The sequence below is a fragment of the Musa acuminata genome, chromosome BXJ1-6, assembly GCF_036884655.1.
Source record: "Musa acuminata AAA Group cultivar baxijiao chromosome BXJ1-6, Cavendish_Baxijiao_AAA, whole genome shotgun sequence".
In the NCBI taxonomy this organism is placed as follows: Eukaryota; Viridiplantae; Streptophyta; class Magnoliopsida; order Zingiberales; family Musaceae; genus Musa; species Musa acuminata.
Window position 1 is genome coordinate 2,455,639 of NC_088332.1, and position 21,956 is coordinate 2,477,594.

Below are 21,956 nucleotides of genomic sequence, written 5' to 3' on the forward strand. Positions count from 1 at the left end.
GTGGTGGCTCCTCCATGCATGAACCTGTTTACGAAATCTATCGTATCTATCTATCCCTTATTACCTGCTCGGATTGGCCAATCCAACACAACACAGCACACATGAAACAAGGATTGTATCCATGCAATTCACTCAGACATCCAATCGAGATCATAGCGAAACAATCATCTTCAAATCAAAACAAAAGGCAAGGAAAGCATCACACGATCAATCCAACATAACACGCACATCAATATCTGCATTCTTATATACCCGACACTAAACGATAGATAGACATATTTACAAGTTAGTGATGCTTATTGGCAATATAATGTGAAGATTCGTTATGTACAAATATTCCCAAGAATGAAATTCCCAACTTCCTTACATCATAACCTTTCATTTCAGAGTTGAATTCCTTTCTGCTTTGCATTTCCACAAGACGTATACATGTCTACAAACACAAGATTATATCTCCACCGACAATTAAAAAATAGTTGCTACACACCTGAGATCGCACCGGTTCTTAAAAGTTTCCCCAACTCAACTGTAAAAGACATGTCAAAACCGGGAGTTAGAGACAGTGTCCAAATCGCAAGCAAACAAATGGCTCCTTGAGAGAGTATAATCTTACAATTAGCACCATGATATATCATGGAAGAAAATGAAACATCCAAAGGGCAACATACATGAAAAATATATATATAAAAAGCACACTACAATAACCAAAATAATAAGGCGTGAAAGGTTTACAAATCAACAGCTTGGTGGCAAGGAAATTCGTAGAGTCCTAACCATAATGCAACAAAGAAAATGTGAATAATTATCTCCCAATGCTAGAATTTAAAAATGAAAACATATAAGTGAAAGGAACTAACTCTACTTTTAGACTATTAGTGGTTCACATATAGTTCCTAAAGCCAACCAGATAATGAAAGCTCATTCACTATGGACTCTAGTAATATCAAACAGTAAAGAGGATAATGATTAGCCATTATCAGAACAAGGTATGTAATACAGTTCACGAATGAATAGTAAGACGATTACCATACTGACAGCAATTCTAAGACACAACATGTTAAAATACTAAATAGACAAACTGAAAATAAATGATGTTTCAATTTATGCAGGACCGTACAATGATATGCCACTGACCAAGGTTTCAAATACTAGTCAGTACAGAGCATACCAACTGGTATATACCAGTCCAACAACGGAATAGTATCACACCATACCGGTCAGTATTTGAAACTGGACTGCATGAGTTATACTGCCTGGCAGGCACACATTGTACCAGTCCGTTAGATTACCGAAATCAGTATCAGATAGACACCTAATATCTTGACACCCACTCTTTTGTTTTACATGAAGGGTAAAAAATGTCGGACATTGAAAGAAAATACTACAACACTCAAATAAGAGATGATAAATTGACAAATATAGCTAAGCCAGACTTCATGTGGGCATCATTCGGCTCAAATCATGCAAAAATGATAGCTAAGATTCACCTCAACAGATCCCATTGTCATATCCAGAGAGTGGGTCCTGGATCTTCAGGTTCTTCATATTATCTACCGGCTCAAGTTGGCCTTCCAACTTCAAGTCATCGCTACCATTTACAAACTTGAGCTGACCTCTTATATTTTGGCTATTTGTAGTGTTATGTACAAAGCCCTTGTTGGCATTTGCAAAGGATCGGCTCCAATCATTACCACTGATGTCATTTGGAAGCTCAGCCATTGTGGCATTATCAGATATGCAGTCCAGAGAGCTGCTGCTGCTTCTATGTGAAAGCCTTCCACTTTCTAGCAGTCCTGATTTCTGGCACGGTATTGACCCCAATTTGTTGACAACAGTTGCGGTTGTCCTGAAACAAGAAAGAGAATATATATATATATAGAAGAAAATTTAATTAGGACTGGTTACTTATAAGGGCAAAGCAAAAATACTCGAGCATTTCAAACTGCAACATGGATGATTTTGGCAAAGTTATCAGAATCAGACCAGACCTTGGTTGCTGGAACATGGGAGTTTGGAGATAGTCAAAAACTGGAATCAGATCTTTCGATCTAGTCTCGATTGTACAGCTTGTGATCTTTTCTATCTCAATTTCCCCATGGATATTACTACTGTTATGTTCTTTAATATTCTCATCAATCATCACTTGAAAGCAAACCTGCAAGTTAAAATTCATGCAGGCACAAAAACGCATGATCAAATAGAAGAAAAATAACCCATCAGGCAAACAATCAAACTCCAACATAAGACATGAAATACCTCAGACTTTGCCCATAGTGGGGTACAAGCTTCATGAACATGCAACTCTACCTCCGATAAGTATGCATGATGAGTTTCTTCACCACTAAGCTTCCCTTTCATGTCCACAACACTACCAGCAGGATAGATGCTAGTCCCCTTTCTAAGCCCTTTCTGGAAAATTTTAGCACTCTGGTCATTTCCATGATCACCGTATATGTCCACATTGTCACTCCTGTCTCTTCTATTTCTCTTATGACAGACATCCCATTTCTGAAGCGCCTCAACATCTAACCTTCCATCAGCTTCTTGTATTGACTGATAAGAAGAATTACTTGAGCCAGATACACTGATGCCATAATTTTCACCTATCCATTGCCGCAACACATATTGTATAATACAGCCAGAAGGTGCAAATACAAGCAAATAATATTGTGTCCTGACTGAGCTGATATCAATCTGAAGACCAGAACCCTTGCAGTTATGGAATGCCGAAGCAATAGCACCATAAAGAGGACTGACCTTGCCTGTCGCAGCTGCTGCAGCACCACTGACGGCACCTTTTAAACCATTACTCCCATTCCATATTCTGCTTACGGCTGATAACGTGAGTGGAGTACCAGATGCAAAAAGGCTCTGGTGGCTATGCTTCGAAGATGATGAACTATAAGGTAGATGTCCTGATTCATAGCAACTGTTTGCAAATTTACCCTCATTTAAATGAGGTTTCATAGTTGCTCCAAATGCAGGGAGTGCAAATAAATGACTGGTTCCTCTTGAAGAGCTGATCATTATCCGTTTGCTGTCATCACTAAAACTGATGTCCTGTATAATCTGATCGAGGGCACAAAGGAAATTATCAAATTATATGTCAACAGATCAAGATTAAGAGAAACATAAGAATTTGCAAGAATGATTACCGCATTCGTTATGCCACGCTGCAACCTGTAAAGATGAATGCATGTTCCTTTTATATCAGACTCTGTGGAGCCTCCACGCGGAGAGGGTACAATACCAAAAATGTTGATGTTGTGACCATGAATAGAAGCTGTCACTAATAACATTCCACTAGGGTCGAAGCACAATGCAGAAATAGGACTTGAATGTGCCCTGAACTGGGCTATGACTGATTTAGAAATAATGTCTCGAATTATGACCTATCAATTCAAAGAGAAACAATTCAACTTTTGGATAGATAATTTTTAAACTAATAGCTACCTATTAAGAGGAAAACATATCCCATATTAATCTTTTACCAAGCTTAAAAAGGTAGACCATAGAGCAAAGACGAATTATAATATTTGCAAAAGTACATAATTCTGAACCCAGAGTACAGCATCATACCATGCCAGCATTTTCTGTATCAGATTGTTGTCCATTCATAGTACCATTGAGTTTCAAGCTGGAATTCCCTTGCTTTCCAGAACCATTATTGTCCACAAGAAAATCTGAGTAATACTTGGAGAGCTTCTTATATCCCATGTCTCCAAGTGTCACTAGGCCAGCGGCAAGCTGCTTACTTGATTCCTTTGCAAAGTTTGCTACCAAACTACCATTCGAATGTGGCACGGACACACCTGTAGCAGGATACATGTGTTGGGGGCTCACACGGCCAGTGCTTGAAAATGCTACTGGGTTACCACTATATGCCAGCCACCTTGTACCAATTGCCAGTGGTCCATAACCTATGCCACCAGAACCAGGGCAAGCCGGAAGTATGGGGTAAGTAAGAACCGTATATTCTCTCTCCAAAGTTGCAGCATCTAAACAATGTATCTGCATCATGAGTCGTATTAAGGCTATATCTGTGCAGCTAAAACTTGTTGAGCATTAAAAAAAAAGTAATACCTACCTGGGTAGCTTGACAAACCACAATAACTCGAGAACTGCATCTGACAGAGAAAACAGCTGCCCTGAACTTCAAGACATGTACATAATCATGGGTCCTTAGAGAATAAAACCGAAGATAAGTAGATAATAGATTATCACTACCCAGATCATGATGACCATTGGACTTATTACAAGGAGAACCACACCCATCAGGGTCATTGCCATCCAAAGTAACTGAACTATCTTCAACAACAATCAACAATGGGCGAACATCTGCAAACTTATCTTCACGGTATTTTGATGGAATTAATTTCTTTTGCATTTGAAGAAAGGAAACAGGTCCATCATGTCTTGATACCAGCTGTCTAACATCATCTGCCAGCTCAACATCCCAAACCTGGAAGCCAGATCTGTAACCCAACAAAAGAACTTGCCGAAGATGACCACCTTCACATTCCAATTTATCAAATCCAGCCCAGTACACCTTTTCACCAACATCAATTATTAACCAGTACCGAATATGCATTTAACATGTTACACAAACAAAGGAAAGGAGCACAAACATGAATAATTAGTGCTTAAGTGTATGCACATTTTAACTCCATATTGATGTTAGGCAATGTCACCACATATTACCCAGAAAAGGGGATGATAACGTCAACTTCTGAAAATAAACATACATTGGATGCAACCTTTCTTTTTAGATATCAGTTTTTACAATATGAAAATTAGTAGAATGTACGTCACTCTTACCACTTCCTAATTCTCAAATTGCTCAAATTCAATAGGAAGCAATGCCAGTCCTAACTAAGAAAGCCTTAAAAGAGCATCAAGTATCTGTTCACCTTTTTTTGTTAAATGGAACTAAGCAAGACTTCTGATAAATCGATGAATTAGATGATATAGTCTTATGGTAGCACATTAATGTCTCAATGTATTAGATGTCCATGGTAGTTTCATGCAAGGGCTGTTGTACCGCCTAATATAGTACGATACGGACGGTACATACTAATCCAACAAACTGCCGAGACACGGACCGCCGCCCCGTATCGGGCGGTATTCAAAAGGGAGGTTTGTATTGGGCAATACAAGCTTTGTACTGGGCGAAACGATTGAAATTTAACTGTTACCAAGTTATACCGATCAGCAATGATTGAATTTCAATCAATATTGATCAATGGCTATGATTCATCTTGATCCAATGATCAATTTGACTCTTAGACCACTTTGAAACCTAATTTAAACCCTCTCCCTCCCCTCTTTCACTCTCACAACTTCTAAACTCTCCTTCTCACGCATTCTCACTCTCTGAGGTTGATCGTTGATCATTCTTTTTCAAGGTTGAACGTTCTTATGATATGGAGCAGCAGGTCAGTGGCGATAACATAAGTTTTGGTATTCTCCAACCTCCCCACACATACATGTCACAACCATACTTACCTCAGGAGGCTCCTCGGATAAGTATTTTTTAGGATAATCAAGAGATAACCGTCACCACGTTGATGCACCAATGACATATAGTTTATCAGCACACTATGTCATTGGAGCAATTTCAAGATTGAATCCGACATATATACCATATCGATATATAAATTCATTGGATCGAGGACCTCAATCCATTGGCTGTAGAGGCCCACCGTTCATTTCGATGGTAAAAGCAGGTATATTCAATTTGTTGTAGCTATCTACTTGGTCTATTCAAATCTTTTTAACACATAATCTAACATTTCAACTCGTATCTTTGTAGATGATTCAATATCAATGGAAGAACCATTCGAAACATGTCATAAAGCTACTCTTCAAAGTCCAAAAAAAGAGAAATCTGCTATCCCTTCCTTATTTGAACATTTTCTTATTGAAATTGAACTAAATTTGCATTTAAGTTATAATTAAAATGCTATAATTTAGTTTTTTATTTTTCAGATATTTTCTGAGAATTTTCGACCATTTTTTGGTTCTATTGGTACGTACCGGCATATCAACATACGGTATGTTGGTACGAACCGGTATGTACCAATCTGAGCCTAGACCAGCACCACCAGTCAGCACAAGACTGCAAACTTTGGTTTCATGAACATGTTTAAATGTGTTATGAATCATCTGTGCTAGCATTGTCAACAGTTGCATCGCCAACTAATTACTGGTGCTTTGGTCATGCAACGTAGAGCATAATACTTAAAAAGTAACGTCAAGTTTTCCATAACTGAGGGACAACTATGTCGGTCTTCACAATACTTGTGAATTTTAATATTTCATAAAACTAAAGAAAAGGAGAAGGCCATAGCAGACGATTCAAAGTAAAATTTACCTTAAACTACAAAATAGTTATTTTTAGTACTATTAGTAGATCATATCTTTATTAACTCAATATTTTCTTGATTTACAATCAACAGATTGTTTCTTCTAGTTCTTGTGTGGGTTTATGGTCGGGAAGTATGTAAATAAATGATATCCTTTAGTACTAATTGTGGATCACAAAACAGTAGTTATCAGTTCCATCTACTTCAAAAGAAATTAAGTTTCAAAAAAGAAATTAAGTTTCGAAAAGAAAAAAGTATACTTCTGCATGAGCCAAATTCATCCTACATCCAGGTTTTTCAATATAGAGGAACACCAAGAAAAATCAGAATAACTCATCTAGTGCCAAATAGCATTAATAAGTTGTTACCACCTTTATAAAGACTAAAAAACACAAGTAATATACTTCAATTTGAGATATATATGGTTGCATTAACTAGGTCGACTGGCATTACCAAGTGCGCATGATTGATTTAAATCCTGCCAAAGCAATCAAGGAATATATTGTTCTTAACATATTACTGGCTATCTCCAATAGCAAGTAAAGTTTTTCTTAGTTAAAACAAATTTGTATTTTTAGATTTGAAAAAAATTTCTCAGATCATGTTGCATGCATAATCTATTAATAGCTATTGCATTCAGATGGACTTTTACACTGTATACCCATTCTGCATGAAGATATACTTTTCCATAAAACTAAAGCCAATTAGCATCACCATGATTATACATAATGGCAACCACACAGCACGAATCAATTCAAGTACTACAAGAATCCAAATCAGAAAGGTAAAAATGGATAGTATGTGCTATGTGGAATTTATGTTGTGTGATTCTAAATAGATACTGTCGTTGGTCAAAAGCTAATCACTACTCACGAAGTAACACGTCAACAACTATTCATTCAGTATCTGCAAGCTTGACAACCCAGATAATAAAAATACTACACGACTTGGTTCCGCATGTCATCATCTCTTTTTGGGTTGATTAATAAAGCAATCTCTAAAAGAAACCAGAAATTCATGACATCAACCAAGAAAATTCTCTCTATGCTTCAATATAAAGGGCGCATAGAGACGGTGACAAGAGAAAACCTAACTTCTGGCAAAATCCAGCTAAAATACCAGTAAATGAAAAAGGGTATTTGATTACAAAAGAAGAAACCTTTTATACCACTCAAGTAAAACAAGCATGAACTTCTCTTTCAATAATGCCATATTAATTCCTTCTGAAAAGAAACATAGAAAGGTAATTGTGCGATCAAATTACTCCTTTTTCCTGGCATAAAGTAAAATCCAAGGATCAACTAATTTTTGAGCTGAACTAAAGCAAAATAGAAGTTCATATAAAATCCCAAAGTAGGACCGGACCAGAAGGCTGCAAGCGGTACCTGATCGCGGCCTGCATCATCATGGCGATTGGAGATCGAAGACACTATGGACGCCCCCGCGGAACGCACGTTAGATGCGACGTTGGACGCACCCGACGACACGATCCTCATGTAATTCGACAGCGACCGGACCGAGAAGAAGCCGTTGCCGCCGCTCCGGCCGTTCCTCGGCGCACCGTCGTCCTGATGCTTCTGCGCATCGTTCTTCATCCCCCAACCCCCAAATTCCACCGGAAACGAACCCCGACGGAGCGAAACAACAAAGAAACGGAATCACGACTCGGGCTCGTCAAAGAAAAGTTATATCTTGCGTATCATGACCCGAGGGCTGTTTCTTTGGACTTTTCTTGGGCAACAAGAAACAGCCCAAACCCTTCTTCTAGCTGCGTAGCCTCTCCATCTCCCCCAGAGGGAAAAACAATAAACTAGAGAGAGCTCAACGCAAGATCCAATCTTTCTTCCCAAAACCGATCCTTCGATGAAGAAAACCTCGTACCTGCTCGATTCTACGCCTTCTTGATGGAAATCTAATTCAACTGCTCGGAGAAATTAGGGCTTTCGGGATCAATTTGGAGCTTTTCCGCGAGCTTATCTATTTATCCCCTTTTCGGGGGAACGATGACACGGAGAAGAAATGCGGGTGATCAGATAAAGAGTCCCGTTTACGTCTATCTCGTCTCCTCTCTCTCTTTCTCTCTCTCCTTCTTTTATTATTATTATTATTATTATCTATTTCGAGGAATTATTAATTATTATATACTACTATAAATATTAACCTTTCGACAGGTTTAATTTAATATAGGAAAACAAATATATCTAAATTCGATGAATTAAAGCAACGGAGTTTCCATGAGAGACACGTCTTTGTTTCGCCGGTTTTCCCCTCCACGCGGCGAAGACGAATCGAAGCTCGACAGGCAATAGGAGTGAGGGGTCCATGTACTGTGTCTCGGTTGATCTACCTAATCACCTACCAAGGTTTTACTAATTTTAAATACAATAAATGGTGATTCATATCTTCATTAATGATCCAAAAAATATTAAGATATTAAGTATACAAAAGATATCTCCTTAATTAATCAGCCCCTTCATGTAGTGGTGCGATTCCTCCTCGTCTTAGTATGTCGTCTGAACCATTCAAATCATTTTAATTTTGATTGGTTTCCCAAATCAAAATAGGATGTTGATGGTCAACCTCACCACAAGTGGCCACCTCTATTCAGTTTCCATTTGGTTGGAGCATCTATTTTAGTAAAAGTATAAGGTGCACTCTCTTGTCAAAAACCCTTTTATGTTATTGGTAACCCCTTACTATTAGTAAATTTTTTTAAAAATAATAATTTTTACTTTATTAATTATAATTTCTAGATTATAATTTTTACTTTATTATTTTCTAAAATTATTTAACATTTCGATACTCTCTCGATGTCATAGTCTCGATTTAAGGTAAAGACAATATTCTATCATCGTCTTTATCTTCCCGATCCATTCCTTTCCTTTTATTATTGTCCTCATCTACTCCCGACTCAATTATAAGCCGAAGAAAAAATGTCTCTGCTATTTCTCTCATAATCGAGATCCAAAAGATGTAAAATATAAAAACAAGCAAAAATTGAAAAGATGATCGAGTATTTATGTACAAATAGGATATTTTAGAAGTATTAAAATTTATAAAAATGGGTTGTAAATAACAAAAAAGAGTTGTGAATAGAAATCTACCTATTTTAATATTAAAAATAGATATATATATATATATATATATAACTTAAAATAAAAAAAAATTAATTTTGAAGGATAAGTGTATTTCTTGAATAATAACAAAAATAATTTTAGATAAATATTTCTTGGATGATAAAATAAAAGCAAAGACATCCTAAGCTATCGAATGTATTGCATAAATTTCTATTAGATTACACAACAATAATATGGAAAGAGAATCCTAAGCACATATGTCTTTTGTGTTTCAAAGCAACAACAGAAATTTAAACATGCTAAAGGGAAGAAAAAAGAATATGAATTTGGAGGAGGAGAATCCTACTTGATTAATAGAGAATAATAATACTACTGAGGAGTATCTCCCATTTCTATCGTAAGACACAAACTATGGATTATGAATCACACGAGAAGTGTCTCTGCAAATAAACACGATCATGCCTCAATCATGTGAACTATCTATCTATCAGTAATGGTCTGATTGCGCCGACCAGGAAAAAGGAGGCATCCAAAGGACTCTTTGATATAAATGCTGACAAGGTGAAGCTGCAGGATCTTATGCCTTTACACCTTCAGTTCATCGTTCATCTTCATTCAACCTGAATGCAGTAGTCGAAGATCAAAAATCAAAACACTGCAGCCTCCTCGTTGGGCAGTCGCTGTCTTCTCTAAAGGATCTTATCCAAGGTTCCTTGACTTCCCTCCTTCTTCATTTGAAGGCAAAGGAACCCAAGAATGACACATTATCAATACACAGACAGCAGCTTCTCATCTATTCTTAATATATCATCATATATACACTTGCATGCTTCAAAACCAAGACATGAGATCCGAGGGAAAGGAGTGAGAACAAATGAGTGTTTGGTTCATCAGAAAAATACCCAGTTTCAAATATGAAATTGCCCCCCACCAAACTGGTCTTTTAGGCTACTGAGCCACCGTCCCTTTCTCGAACGACTTCTCTCCGCCCGTTCTTCGTTTGCACCCTTCAAAGGAGGAAACATTAGTCCAAATGCTAAGCAATGGTTGGTGGTGGATAGCAACCTCGACAACCAGAACTGGTCGCCTATTAGTCACCAAGAACCTCTCCTCTCTCTTCCACCTCGTGGCCTTCCCGTGTCGATACAACTCCTGGTTCTCCCGAAAGGAACAAACGGAGCATTATTTGGCTATCGCTAATTGATTTCGTTTTGTCGTGAGGTCTTTGAAGTCACCATGCAACTCTACATATCGCCGAGCATGAGGCAGGTCACGGTGTTCCCGGGGAAGGGGGTGAGGGAATTCATCAAAGTGAAGGTTACGTCGAGAAGGCTTTCTTGTAAGATGGTCATCTACTCCCTTCTCTTCCTGACATTCTTGCTCAGATTCATATTTGTGTTGACGGCAATGGATACGATCGAGGGAGAGACGCGATGCTCTTCTTTAGGTATCGCCATTCTTACCCCTCCACCCTTTTTCCTTTTCTTCTTCGCCTTGCATATATCATCAAGTTTCAGAATGAGATCGAGAGGATCGAACTTCTCTTTCCGATCCTGCCATTATCATGCTATACGAGCGACCGTTTATGCATTCTCTCTGACTTTTAGTTCATCAGACTCGATACAAAACCAAAAATCCAAAGTACTTCGATTTGATCGATCAAGCATATCATAGCTGAACCCATGGCATTGGGCATGCACCGGCTACACATTAATCAAGTTAGATTTAGTTGAATGAAGAAAGAGGCTTGGATACACTAACAAGTTGTTACTAAGAACACGATGAGTATGTTTGAAGTTATAATATTCAACATATATTTCCGAAGAGATAGAAGGGTATGCTAAGTTCAGGCAGCAAAAGATATAACATCTTCATGTCCAACTCCTAAGCAAAAGCAACTCTCAGAATAGTTGGCAGGCTGCAGATAGGGACTGGTGATACACACCACCGACTGATCGAAGAACATGATTTACTGTAGCAGGTTGCTGGCCTGTCACAAGCTGAATCTGGTGACATCCAATCTAAAAGACCTTCAACCAAAAACAAAGAAAAAGAAAAAGTTCTAATTCTTAAAAGGTGACGCTCGAAGAAAAAGATGTGTCTACCATCATTTCTCTTGTTGGGCATGGTGGGGTGAGGAGATTGTGACAGCTGAAAATTCCACTTCACTCTCCTCGGAAGCTATTGCAATCTGCAGTGGTAGATGTCCTAAAATGGATGAGTTTGCTTGATTACTTGCCCAATTCTATCTGTTGATACGACATGTTTTACCTTTTACTTCGGTCATGATATCCGAATTAGAATACCTTCTCAATGTACTCTGCTTGTTGGCCATATCTCAGGGTGCATAGGTAAGAGATTAGATCCAAGGATGTGGAGGAGGCTGGACTCGGTGGTACGTTTCAATCGCTCTGCACTTGGTCTCATCTTCAAGCATCTGAAGCGGAGGGGAAAAATCATACTCATACTCATAATCATAATCATAATAGTAGAATAAGATGATTCCAACTATGTTCTCTTGCAGAGGGTTCCGGAGGAGATATATCAAGTGTTAGAAGAAGCCGAGATCCAGGAGGCGATGCCTCGGGCGGATGTCCCTCAGACACTAGAGGCGTTCGTCGCAGAAATGAAGAGTAACAGATCGGATGCCAAAACATTTGCCCTGCGGCTCAAGGCGATGGTGAGTACGAGCAAAGCACTGGTTGTTGAGGACGGGAAACTGGGAGCGTTGACTGTTGACTTTCAGGTCTCGCTGATGGAGCAGAAGACGAGGGTGGCGAAGATACAAGAGTACCTGTACCGCCACGTGGCGTCCAGCAGCATCCCCAAGCCGCTGCACTGCCTGGCGCTGCGGCTGGCGCAGGAGCACTCCACCAACGCAGGGGCCCGCCTCCAGCTGCCGGCTCCGGAGCGGGTCCCGGCCCTGGTGGACCCCGGGCTGTACCACTTCGTGCTCGCCTCGGACAACGTGCTAGCCGCCGCGGTGGTGGCCGCCTCCCTCGTGGCCAACGCCTTCCGGCCGGCCGCGGTGGTGCTGCACGTGATCACGGACCGCAAGACGTACGCGCCCATGCAGGCCTGGTTCTCGCTGCACCCGCTGGCCCCGGCGGTCGTCGAGGTTAAGGCGCTCCACCACTTCGACTGGTTCACCAGGGGCAGGGTCCCGGTGATGGAGGCCATGGAGAGGGACCGGGCTGCGCGGTCGCAGTTCCGGGGAGGGTCGTCGGCGATCGTCGCAAATGTTAGTGAGAAACCAATCGTCGTGGCGGCCAAGCTGCAGGCTTTGAGCCCCAAGTATCACTCTGTCATGAACCATATCAGGATCCATTTGCCCGAGGTCAGCTTATCTATCCGATTCATCACGTCAGAACTCTTTGACATACATATCTAAGAGGTCTTTAGTTCCTTGCGCTGCAGTTGTTTCCTAGCCTTAACAAGATTGTATTTCTCGACGACGACGTCGTCGTCCAAGCTGATCTTTCACCTCTGTGGGACATCGATCTGCAAGGCAACGTAAATGGTGCAGTCGAGACATGCAGAGGCGCGGATAAGTTTGTGATGTCAAAGAGACTCAAGAACTATTTGAACTTCTCCCACCCATTTATATCTGAGAACTTCGACCCTCGTGAGTGTGCTTGGGCGTATGGCATGAATGTTTTTGATCTCGATGCGTGGAGGAAGACCAACATCAGTGTTACTTACTATCACTGGCTACAAAAGGTACATCTGAAGCTTTTATAAATGTTACTCCTTCAACTTCTGTCCTGCTCACAGCTTTGATTGTCCTTTTTTCTTTGCCATTCACTGTTCTTAGAACTTAGAATCAGACTTGAGTCTATGGCAACTGGGCACACTGCCTCCAGGATTAATAGCCTTCCATGGTCACGTTCACGTCATTGATCCATACTGGCACATGCTGGGTCTTGGCTACCAAGAAAACACTACCGTAGCAGATGCAGAGAAAGCAGCGGTGATCCATTTCAATGGCAGGGCTAAGCCATGGTTGGACATAGCGTTTCCGGAGATAAGGCCTCTATGGACCAAGTACCTGGATTTCTCAGACAAGTTCATCAGAGCTTGTAACATAAGAGCTTAACAGGATGGACATGGGGAAATGATCACTCCAAAGAATCGACCGTGATGGTTGCTGTGCTCTTATGCTTTCATGGGTTGATCTGATGTCAGAAGCTAAAGACCTATAATAGTCTTCCTTTTTACCTTTGTCTAGGAAAGATTTTGTTGATTTGTTGTTGCATTTTGGATCATAAATAAATGATGCAATTCTTATGAGTTCGTGTACAACAACAATTTACCAAATGGAATGAAATGCCACGTTCTTACGATACCAATTATAATTATACGTATCAGAAATAAATATTATCTCGGATAAAATTATAAATATGATATTTAATATAATGCTCATGTATGTTAGTGTTTTTTGGTTTGTTAATACTTTACACGACATGTAGAAGGACGGTCGAAGACTTAACAACCCTAATTTAGTTGGGTTTCAAAGATTTCGTATGAACACTTGTGAAAGATTTTGATATGTAGTAAATCATTTTGGATCCTTTGTTATGAAGTGTTTCCTGAAATAATTACATGTGTATCTCGAGTGGAGCGTTTTGTCTAACCCATTTTCTCTTTTATGGATCCTAAGAGACCATACGAGGTTTCGGGGAGGTTGATCTTTGCGGACGAACATGTAAAGGTGTCGTACGACTTAAGCAAAATCAACTAAGTCTGTGACATTCCGATACAAGAAATTTCCCCAAATTATTCTCATTTTCTTAGGAGAGATAAAAAAAAAGGAAAACTATCCGAATATTATCCAATCGTATCTCACTGTCCAAACCAGTCGCACAAGTATTATGAATTCAATTGATACAAAGGCTAAAAGCCTACGGAAAAGGACATCCATCTATACAGAGGAAGAACATCTAAGAACTAATGTAACACCATATTCAAGTATTTCGTAGTACATTCATAACATTCATTTTTCTAGAAATAATTATGTAATACATCAGAATTTTCATGAACAAGAATCTCAAATCGGACACAAGTTTTATAGGAGTGCTGAATGAGAGCGGTAAACTTATAGAAACTCAAAAATATGCAGATGTCCCTGTTGTTGAGGCAAATAATCAAACAACTTACGGGCCAAATATTGCAGGAGGAGTACACTCAACTTTCACGGACTTGAGACGAAGCAACACTTACTTGTTCGCCTTCCTTCCAGTCACATTGGAGACCAGATCACTGATAAACTTCACGGACTTGGTGACCGGCGAATTCGCGGCCATCAGATTGTACAAGACGTTCTCGACCTCCGCGATGGACGGCCTCCTCTTGAACGTGGTGACCATCTTCAGCTCCTCCTTGTTACCTTCTTCCTCCACCATGACCACCCACCCTTCCCCACTCACCACTCCATCCCTCACGCATTTCAACACCACACCGCTCCTCTTGCTGAGGACGCCTCGGACCTCCAACCCCATGAAGGAGTAGACCACCTCGAAGGAGCTCACAAAGCTCTCGGCGGCCCTGCCCAAGTCCTTCTCCTCCTCGAACCCCCACTGGGGGTTGAAGAGGACCACCGGCTTGGGGTAAAGGCAGTCGGTGACCGCTTTCATTTCCTCCAACTGGGACACCTCGGGCGCCAAAAAGACCGCCAAGTCCGTGGAACTCAGCGACTCGGACGTCACCGAGGCACAGTCCGAGTTGACGATCGAGTCGACCGAGTCGAACGCCTGCCGCGCCGAATCTGCCACCGCGGGAGAAGGCCACAAGATCAACAGCCTCGGTTTCCCGCCCTTTTTCCGGATGGACAGGTCAGAGAAGACGTCGAGGGCGAGCTGGGTGAGGGAGCCCGGTGAGTCGTCGACGACCGGTATCTCGACGCGGTACCGGGGATGTCTCAGCTTCTTGAGCTTCCTGGTGGGGAGGGGAGGCGAGTTGTTGAGGGGTTTCTGCAGGGTGGTGGAGAGGCAGAGCTTGGCCTGGGAGATGGCTTCTTCTCTAGAGGAGGGCGGTTTGTAGGGAGTGGGGGAGGAGAGGTCCCGAGTGGAGGAAGCGGTGATGCGTCCTAGTGAAGAGCTGACGAGTGAGGCAGAAAGGTGCAGTCTTTTGGGGAAGGGGGGGGACGCGTGTTGGAGGTGGACATTAGGATGATGATGGAGCGGAGGTGAGGCTCCGAGGCAGGTCTGGGAAGGAAGAAGCTTGAGGAGATTGGAGGCCATTAATTACGGTAGCAGAGAAGCAATCGCCATACACCGCTCCTTGGAGCCTGAAACGGATAAGCCTGTAGGTTAGGCTCCACGACCAAAAAGGCAATGCCCGTGGTCAGCATCATGTGAATTAATACGTTGACATTTCACTGGAGTGGATAATAAAGACTCGACGGCAAATTCCTTTTAAAAAAAAACACTACTATTTATTTTTTTTCCTTATAAAAAAATTATTTAAAAAATAAATAAAATTATCTTTAATCTTTCTCCTGTCATCTCCATCCATCACCTACCAATTTGTATCATCGTACTCTTATCTCGTCCATTGTTTATTATTATACTTTCGTCTATTAAGACAGGTTAAAATCTCATCGTGAGATCCTCACTTTTTATTTTTATCATAATTTGTATTGTTACTATCGTTTTAATCCTCACCTCTATCTTGAGCATCTCCCACTATGCCAATTTCGAGACAGACATTTTCAACATTCTGAATTTCAAAGCCCTCACCCCTCGTCTAAAAAAAACACTCAATGAATCAATAATAGTTTGAGAAGGAGGTACAAAATAATACCTAATGCGATCGGACCATCTCTTTCCCCTCTAAAAAGGTTGATGTTAGGGATGACGGGACGAAGACGAGGCTTTAATAATATTTTAATAATAATTGATGAAGGTAAGGATAAGGATGTAACCAACAAATGAGTGCAAGGGCAATGTTGATTGGTACGGAGATAACTAACGATGGCGAGGGTTGATGGGGTAAAGACATAGACAAACAAGGTAGAAACTAGAAGTAATATCATCTTTTAAAAATTAAATAATACTCGAAAAGATGTAAAAATGATTTTTTAAGAATTTATTTATTTCAAATTTATCCTGAGTTCCATGTTAGGAAAATAGGAGATTCGACTAGTAATCATAGAAAAACTATGTTGGGGGCATATCTGATAAAACTTGTCTTATATTTAAATTAATAAGAATTCAAAGAACTCAATAATATATATATATATATATATATATATATATATATATATATATATATATATATATATATATATATATATATATATATATATATATATATCTTCGGAGGTTGAACTTAGGTTTATTTTACAATGGACTTAGTTAATAGTCAAAATTAAAGTGTCAAGTTAATTTATGAGACATTTATATGAAATCTTTGGTGAAAATGTGTGTCAAATTTATAAATATTATAGTTATAACACTATAATTATAATTTATGTTAACATATAGAAGTCATAAATATAGCTATGAAACATCATTGAATTTGATCATCAAGTACCTCGTTGAATCTAATAACGAAGGATACATAATGAAATTTATGCATAAAATATTTTCGATAGCAATATAGTCGAATTCAATCATAAAACATCATTTGATTAAATTAATATGGTCATCAAGTGAATCCGCTCGTTTCCCGTGACATGAGACTTAGATGTACTAAACAATCAAAATTATTTGATATAATATATAACCCATCGATTAATGGAAACGGAATATTATAATAAAATCATGTTTGGATCAGCGGAAATAGAGAGTGAGAGAGAGAGCCAAAGCACTTTTGTCTTCTTGGCGCGGCGTAACACAGCACGAAAGGATGACCTTATCCGCCCTCGTAGCTCATCATCTCTTACCACTAATCATCTCTCGTGTTCGGAAAAGAGTCAGCAGTGGCATCCGACCACCAATAAGAAGGCATTCCACCCGCATCAAGTGGCTACGCCGAGCCACACGATCTGCGTCAACTTGGATATGATTACTTCACCAGAAACAGGTAAAAGGTCGGGTGGGTCCACTCGGATGCGACTCATCCCTAAATTTCCACTTTATGTGTTGGCTTTCTCTTATGACGAAGGTCGACGCCGTCTCGTGGTGACATGTGATTCCCACCCGTTAACGGAAGCCTCCAGGACGGTGGGCCCGAAAGCTCCTGTAAAGAGAGAGGTCTATTATTTATTAGTTCTGACATTTTGACGAACGACTTAAATGCCGGATAAGAGGAGCTAAACAGTTCACGAGATGATGCATGTCTGAAAAGAAAGGCCACACCTCAGTCCCGAGTCAGAGCCAACGGCAGGATGACGATAAAAATCTTCTGAGGCCATGAAGACGTGGTGCTCCATGTTTCTTCTCCGGTCGGTGCTGCCTCTTCCAATGGCCATCATCCTCGTGACATTTGCAGGAGGCACCAATTCCACGTCGCAGCATCACGGCGTAGAGCTCCTCCTGAAGCAATTAGCTAGCTGGAGGCAGCACCAAAAGGAATCCATGCAAGGGGAGGCAACAACCCCGGGCTACCGGACTCTCGTGTCATGTCTTCTCTGCTTCATTGCCGCCTCGGTTTCAAGCGCAGGAGGGGTCGGCGGTGGCTCCTTGTTCCTCCCCATCCTCAACCTGGTGGCTGGATTAGACCTGAAGGCAGCCACCACGTACTCAGCCTTCATGGTCACGGGGGGTTCGATAGCCAACGTTCTGTGCAACCTCTTCTTCACCAGCGTCGGCACTGAAGCAACCGACCCACCGATCAATTATGAGATCGCTCTGCTCTCGCAGCCAAGCATGCTGCTAGGGGTCAGCCTGGGGGTCATCTGTAACATCATGTTCCCGGAGTGGCTCATCACCGTCCTGTTTGCCGTCTTCCTTGCGTGCTCTACTTTCAGGACATGCAAGGCTGGGGTTCGATGCTGGCACGCTGAGACCGAGGAGACGGAAACGACCGATGGACACGGACGGGAGAGGAGTGTGAATGGCGCGGAAGAGGCTCTTCTCGGTGGTGCACAGAGTGGCAGGAGGATAAGGTTCCCTTGGAAGGACGTGGTGGTCTTGGTGATGATATGGGTCTGTTTCTTCCTTCTGCATGTCCTCGCAGGAGACAAACATGGGAAGGTGAGATTCTCCGGCTGTATTCCATCTTGCATGTCGTATGTCTTGCTTGACACTCGCAACATTTTGTCTGAACCGTCCACTAGTTGGATCACTCTCCTGTGGTCCGAGTGAGTTCTTCCCTCTCTTTCACGACAAGTAAAAGCTAATCTCACGTCGACGGGGCGTAGTCAGTCGAACATCGACAGCATGAAGCGCGGTCTGCTCTGTTTTGTTGGCTAATCGTTCTGCTGTTTAACTCAATATCGGCATTTCATTGATAGAGAAAATAAGCTCCGAAATGGTGTTTGATTGCTGCTTTTCTGAACTGCAAGTGCTCTTCAGGGTGCAATCAACTTGAAACCATGCGGAGTTGCATATTGGTTCATCACATTTTCTCAGGTCCCTTTGGCCATTGCTTTCACGGCATACGTGCTGTACGAGAAGAAGGATTCTCATCATCGGCAAGTAGACACCCAGGTCAGTCAACGTGCTTTCTTATTCTTTTGCTTCGATAGCCATCGATCACATCAGGAGATCACAGCAAACTCGCACAGGACAAAGCGCAAATAAGGATCCAGGGGTTGCCGGCGTTTGCATTTCCACTGGCGGCACTCTCGACAGGGGTTCTGAGTGGCCTATTTGGGATTGGTGGAGGACTCCTCCTAAACCCTGTGCTTCTGCAGATCGGGATACCTCCCCAGGTGAATTTTGAGGACACACATGGATTTATGTTCATCAGCTATGTAGACTTTGTCCGCTGATAACTCTTCTGCTTGCCCCTGATTTGTAGACTGCAGCAGCAACAAGCAGTTTCATGGTGATGTTCTCAGCTTCCATGACCACGGTCAAGTACATAATCCTGGGAATGATACAAGTCGATCGAGCTTCGGTCTATGCAGTGCTGTGCTTTGCAGCCTCGGCTATTGGATCGATGGCCATGAAAGGAATCGTACTGAAGTCGGGCAGAGTTTCTCCTATTGTGTTCACAGTCACCGCAGTGATGGCCGTAAGCACGACCACCATAATTTGCTATGGTGCGATTGATGTTTGGAGAGAGTGCACAGGTGGAAAGTATATGGGCTTCAAATCATCTTGTGAGAAATAAAATTTAATGTTAGGATTGAGATCAAGTATAGTTATTGATCGATAATATTAATCAGAGTTCAATTCAAATCTCGATATATCTTAATCAATGAATTAAGACCATAAAGTCTAACACATCTTGCTGGCAATGACAGGAGAAATATTGTTTTTTAACACCTAATGTTCATATTGATCTGTTCCTACCATCCCAATTATTTTATGTGATTATTTTTTACGCTGACTCGTGATTGACTGTCCGAAGAACTTTTTTGTGTTTAGTGCTGCTAGCTGTCGGTGAATGGGATTAGGTGATCAAGAAAAAGAAGAAGAGTACTCGTGATCGAGGAAGAGACTGTGATGAAGAACAGTACTCGATTGCTGCGTACCCAATCCCCTTCCAAGCCTTACAGTTCTTCCACGCCAACAGCTAATACCATTTAAGAAGCTGGGTTGGTACAAAAGAGCAGCAACACAGAACTATATCACATGAGGCACCCACTTGGGTTTAATGCAGGTCTAGCTGTTGGAGAATCGTTCTTATCTACTTCACATGGCATCCAACGATTCGATCTTGTTTCAGCCTACCCAAACAATTCTGCAAGTTTATGCCACATGAACTCGACTCCAAGAAGAAGAATCCCATGATCGTAGTAGCTATGCAAAGACTTTCTAGTGATTGATACATAGCTACTCCCATGGCTGCGTGCCTTCTACCAACTTCCAAGTATCTGTCATCCGGCATTTATCTTAGCAGCCCATCGCCTCCCTACTTATACCCCACCGCCTGCAAGACTACTTCGAAGGAAAGAAACCATCTCTTGAAAGATGGCGGCGACTTGGGGAGGATTCATCAACGTCGTGGCCTTGGCGGTGCTGGTTCAAGTTGCGGCCGCTGCAACTTACACTGTTGGAGGCTCGGAGGGAGGGTGGGATCTAAGCACAGATCTGCAGACGTGGGCGTCGGCTCAGACGTTTGTGCTTGGTGACAGCCTGAGTAAGTTTGCGATGTTATCAGCGCAACTCAGTTTCTGTTTGGCCGTAGGAATCTCTTCTATATAATGTTTATCCTTGTTGGTACCTCATGGAGCTCTGTAGCAGCGCTCATTCCGGTTAAATGTTGTTTGCAGGCTTCGCATACGCTCCATCCCATGATGTGGTGGAGGTAACAAAAGCAGAATACGATGCATGCACCGCAAGCAGGCCGATCCAATCTTACACAGGCGGGAGCACCGTCATCAAGTTATCGGCACCCGGGAAGCGACACTTCATCTGTGGGATCGCAGGGCACTGCACCGCAGGGATGAAGCTCGAAGTCGACGTTGTCTCCGCAGCGGCGGCGGCGGCGGCGACGCCACCGCCCGTCCCGACACCAACGAACCCTGAAGCTCCTGCTGCTTCTCATGGACCTCGTTCACCGGGGAGTTCGCCGCTCGGCAGCGCCACGAGCACGGGTTCATCATCGTCGGAGCCACCTGCTGTAGACCTGGTTCTCGCTCCAGTTTCGCCACCTCCATCGCAATCTGCAGCCGACGGAGTTGGCCATCCAAAGCTTGCGATTGGACTCACCATGGGAATGCTGATGACTGTCGTTCTGTGACGACGTGTTCTTTCTTTTGCGTTTCCGATGCGACCGAAACTGTTCCGATGTGTGTCGGACATCGTTGAATTCTTTGACGGTAGAGTAGTTCGGAGATGTCATTGTTCTTGCATTCAAGGAAAATAACTTCGACTTCAAGTAAATATCATATATGTAAAAATAGAAAGTATATACTTTTTGAATACGATAATCAATAAAATATCTTATAAACGAGAGAAAGCTCTACAACGTTACTGTATAATTTTTTTTTAAAATATAAACAATTAATGATATTATAAAATTTTATATATCATTATATAGAAGCTTGTCTACGATCATCAATGATATCTTAAATTTGTATGTCAAAATTTTTTTCTCTATAAATCATTTAGATTAATCAATATAAATTTGTTTCTATCTAAATTTTTATTTAAAAAAGTATTTTTATATCTATTTGATATAATCCAAAATTATAATGAGTCACTAATATCGTAAAAGATTCTTAACAAATCTATCAAAAAAATAAATAAAATATCTCATTATGATTAATATTTTATTTATGAGTAAAACTCTTAATCATAAATCTGATTTTATATCATTCGTCATTTAAGTCATGTTTAATCTTAATAACTCATACATTACATATTTTTTATAATTATTAGGTAATTTAATAAATTTCCCGACGTCAATGTTATAGTAAATTTTAAATGAACCATATTAATAAGAAAGAGAATTAAAA

General features: G+C 41.1%; 5 protein-coding genes across 8 annotated transcripts; 3 read left to right on the forward strand and 2 right to left on the reverse strand.

Annotated features, from left to right (window-relative positions):
- Positions 1–218: 218 nt before the first annotated feature.
- Positions 219–8,410, reverse strand: LOC135675588 (autophagy-related protein 18f-like). Its single transcript, XM_065185882.1, has 8 exons — positions 7,751–8,410; positions 4,088–4,549; positions 3,580–4,011; positions 3,156–3,392; positions 2,257–3,069; positions 1,989–2,155; positions 1,488–1,846; positions 219–526 (listed from the first exon to the last, which is right to left on the reverse strand). Exons 1-7 carry the CDS (start codon positions 7,958–7,960, stop codon positions 1,489–1,491), a joined length of 2,679 nt encoding a protein of 892 aa, XP_065041954.1. The 5' UTR covers positions 7,961–8,410; the 3' UTR covers positions 219–526; position 1,488.
- A 2,139-nt stretch (positions 8,411–10,549) lies between these two features.
- Positions 10,550–13,753, forward strand: LOC135675589 (probable galacturonosyltransferase 12). Its single transcript, XM_065185883.1, has 6 exons — positions 10,550–10,889; positions 11,785–11,837; positions 11,967–12,122; positions 12,189–12,779; positions 12,860–13,162; positions 13,257–13,753. The coding sequence occupies exons 1-6, from the start codon at positions 10,679–10,681 to the stop codon at positions 13,536–13,538; spliced, it is 1,596 nt and encodes a 531-aa protein (XP_065041955.1). The 5' UTR covers positions 10,550–10,678; the 3' UTR covers positions 13,539–13,753.
- A 531-nt stretch (positions 13,754–14,284) lies between these two features.
- Positions 14,285–15,768, reverse strand: LOC135675590 (uncharacterized). Its single transcript, XM_065185884.1, has one exon. It carries the CDS (start codon positions 15,679–15,681, stop codon positions 14,659–14,661), a length of 1,023 nt encoding a protein of 340 aa, XP_065041956.1. The 5' UTR covers positions 15,682–15,768; the 3' UTR covers positions 14,285–14,658.
- A 1,921-nt stretch (positions 15,769–17,689) lies between these two features.
- LOC103986741 (sulfite exporter TauE/SafE family protein 5-like) lies at positions 17,690–20,059 on the forward strand. 4 transcript variants are annotated; one of them, XM_065185886.1, is made up of 5 exons: positions 17,690–18,579; positions 18,901–19,035; positions 19,100–19,259; positions 19,349–19,564; positions 19,921–20,059. In XM_065185886.1, the coding sequence occupies exons 1-5, from the start codon at positions 17,797–17,799 to the stop codon at positions 19,947–19,949; spliced, it is 1,323 nt and encodes a 440-aa protein (XP_065041958.1). In that variant the 5' UTR covers positions 17,690–17,796; the 3' UTR covers positions 19,950–20,059. The 4 variants fall into 4 exon arrangements, with proteins under 4 accessions (XP_065041958.1, XP_065041959.1, XP_018683018.2 ...); XM_065185887.1 differs by having other exon boundaries at positions 19,113–19,259; XM_018827473.2 differs by lacking the exon at positions 19,921–20,059 and having other exon boundaries at positions 19,113–19,259; positions 19,349–19,810.
- Positions 20,060–20,464: 405 nt separating this feature from the next.
- Positions 20,465–21,381, forward strand: LOC135675592 (mavicyanin-like). Its single transcript, XM_065185889.1, has 2 exons — positions 20,465–20,635; positions 20,769–21,381. Exons 1-2 carry the CDS (start codon positions 20,467–20,469, stop codon positions 21,236–21,238), a joined length of 639 nt encoding a protein of 212 aa, XP_065041961.1. The 5' UTR covers positions 20,465–20,466; the 3' UTR covers positions 21,239–21,381.
- The last annotated feature ends 575 nt before the right edge of the window (positions 21,382–21,956 follow it).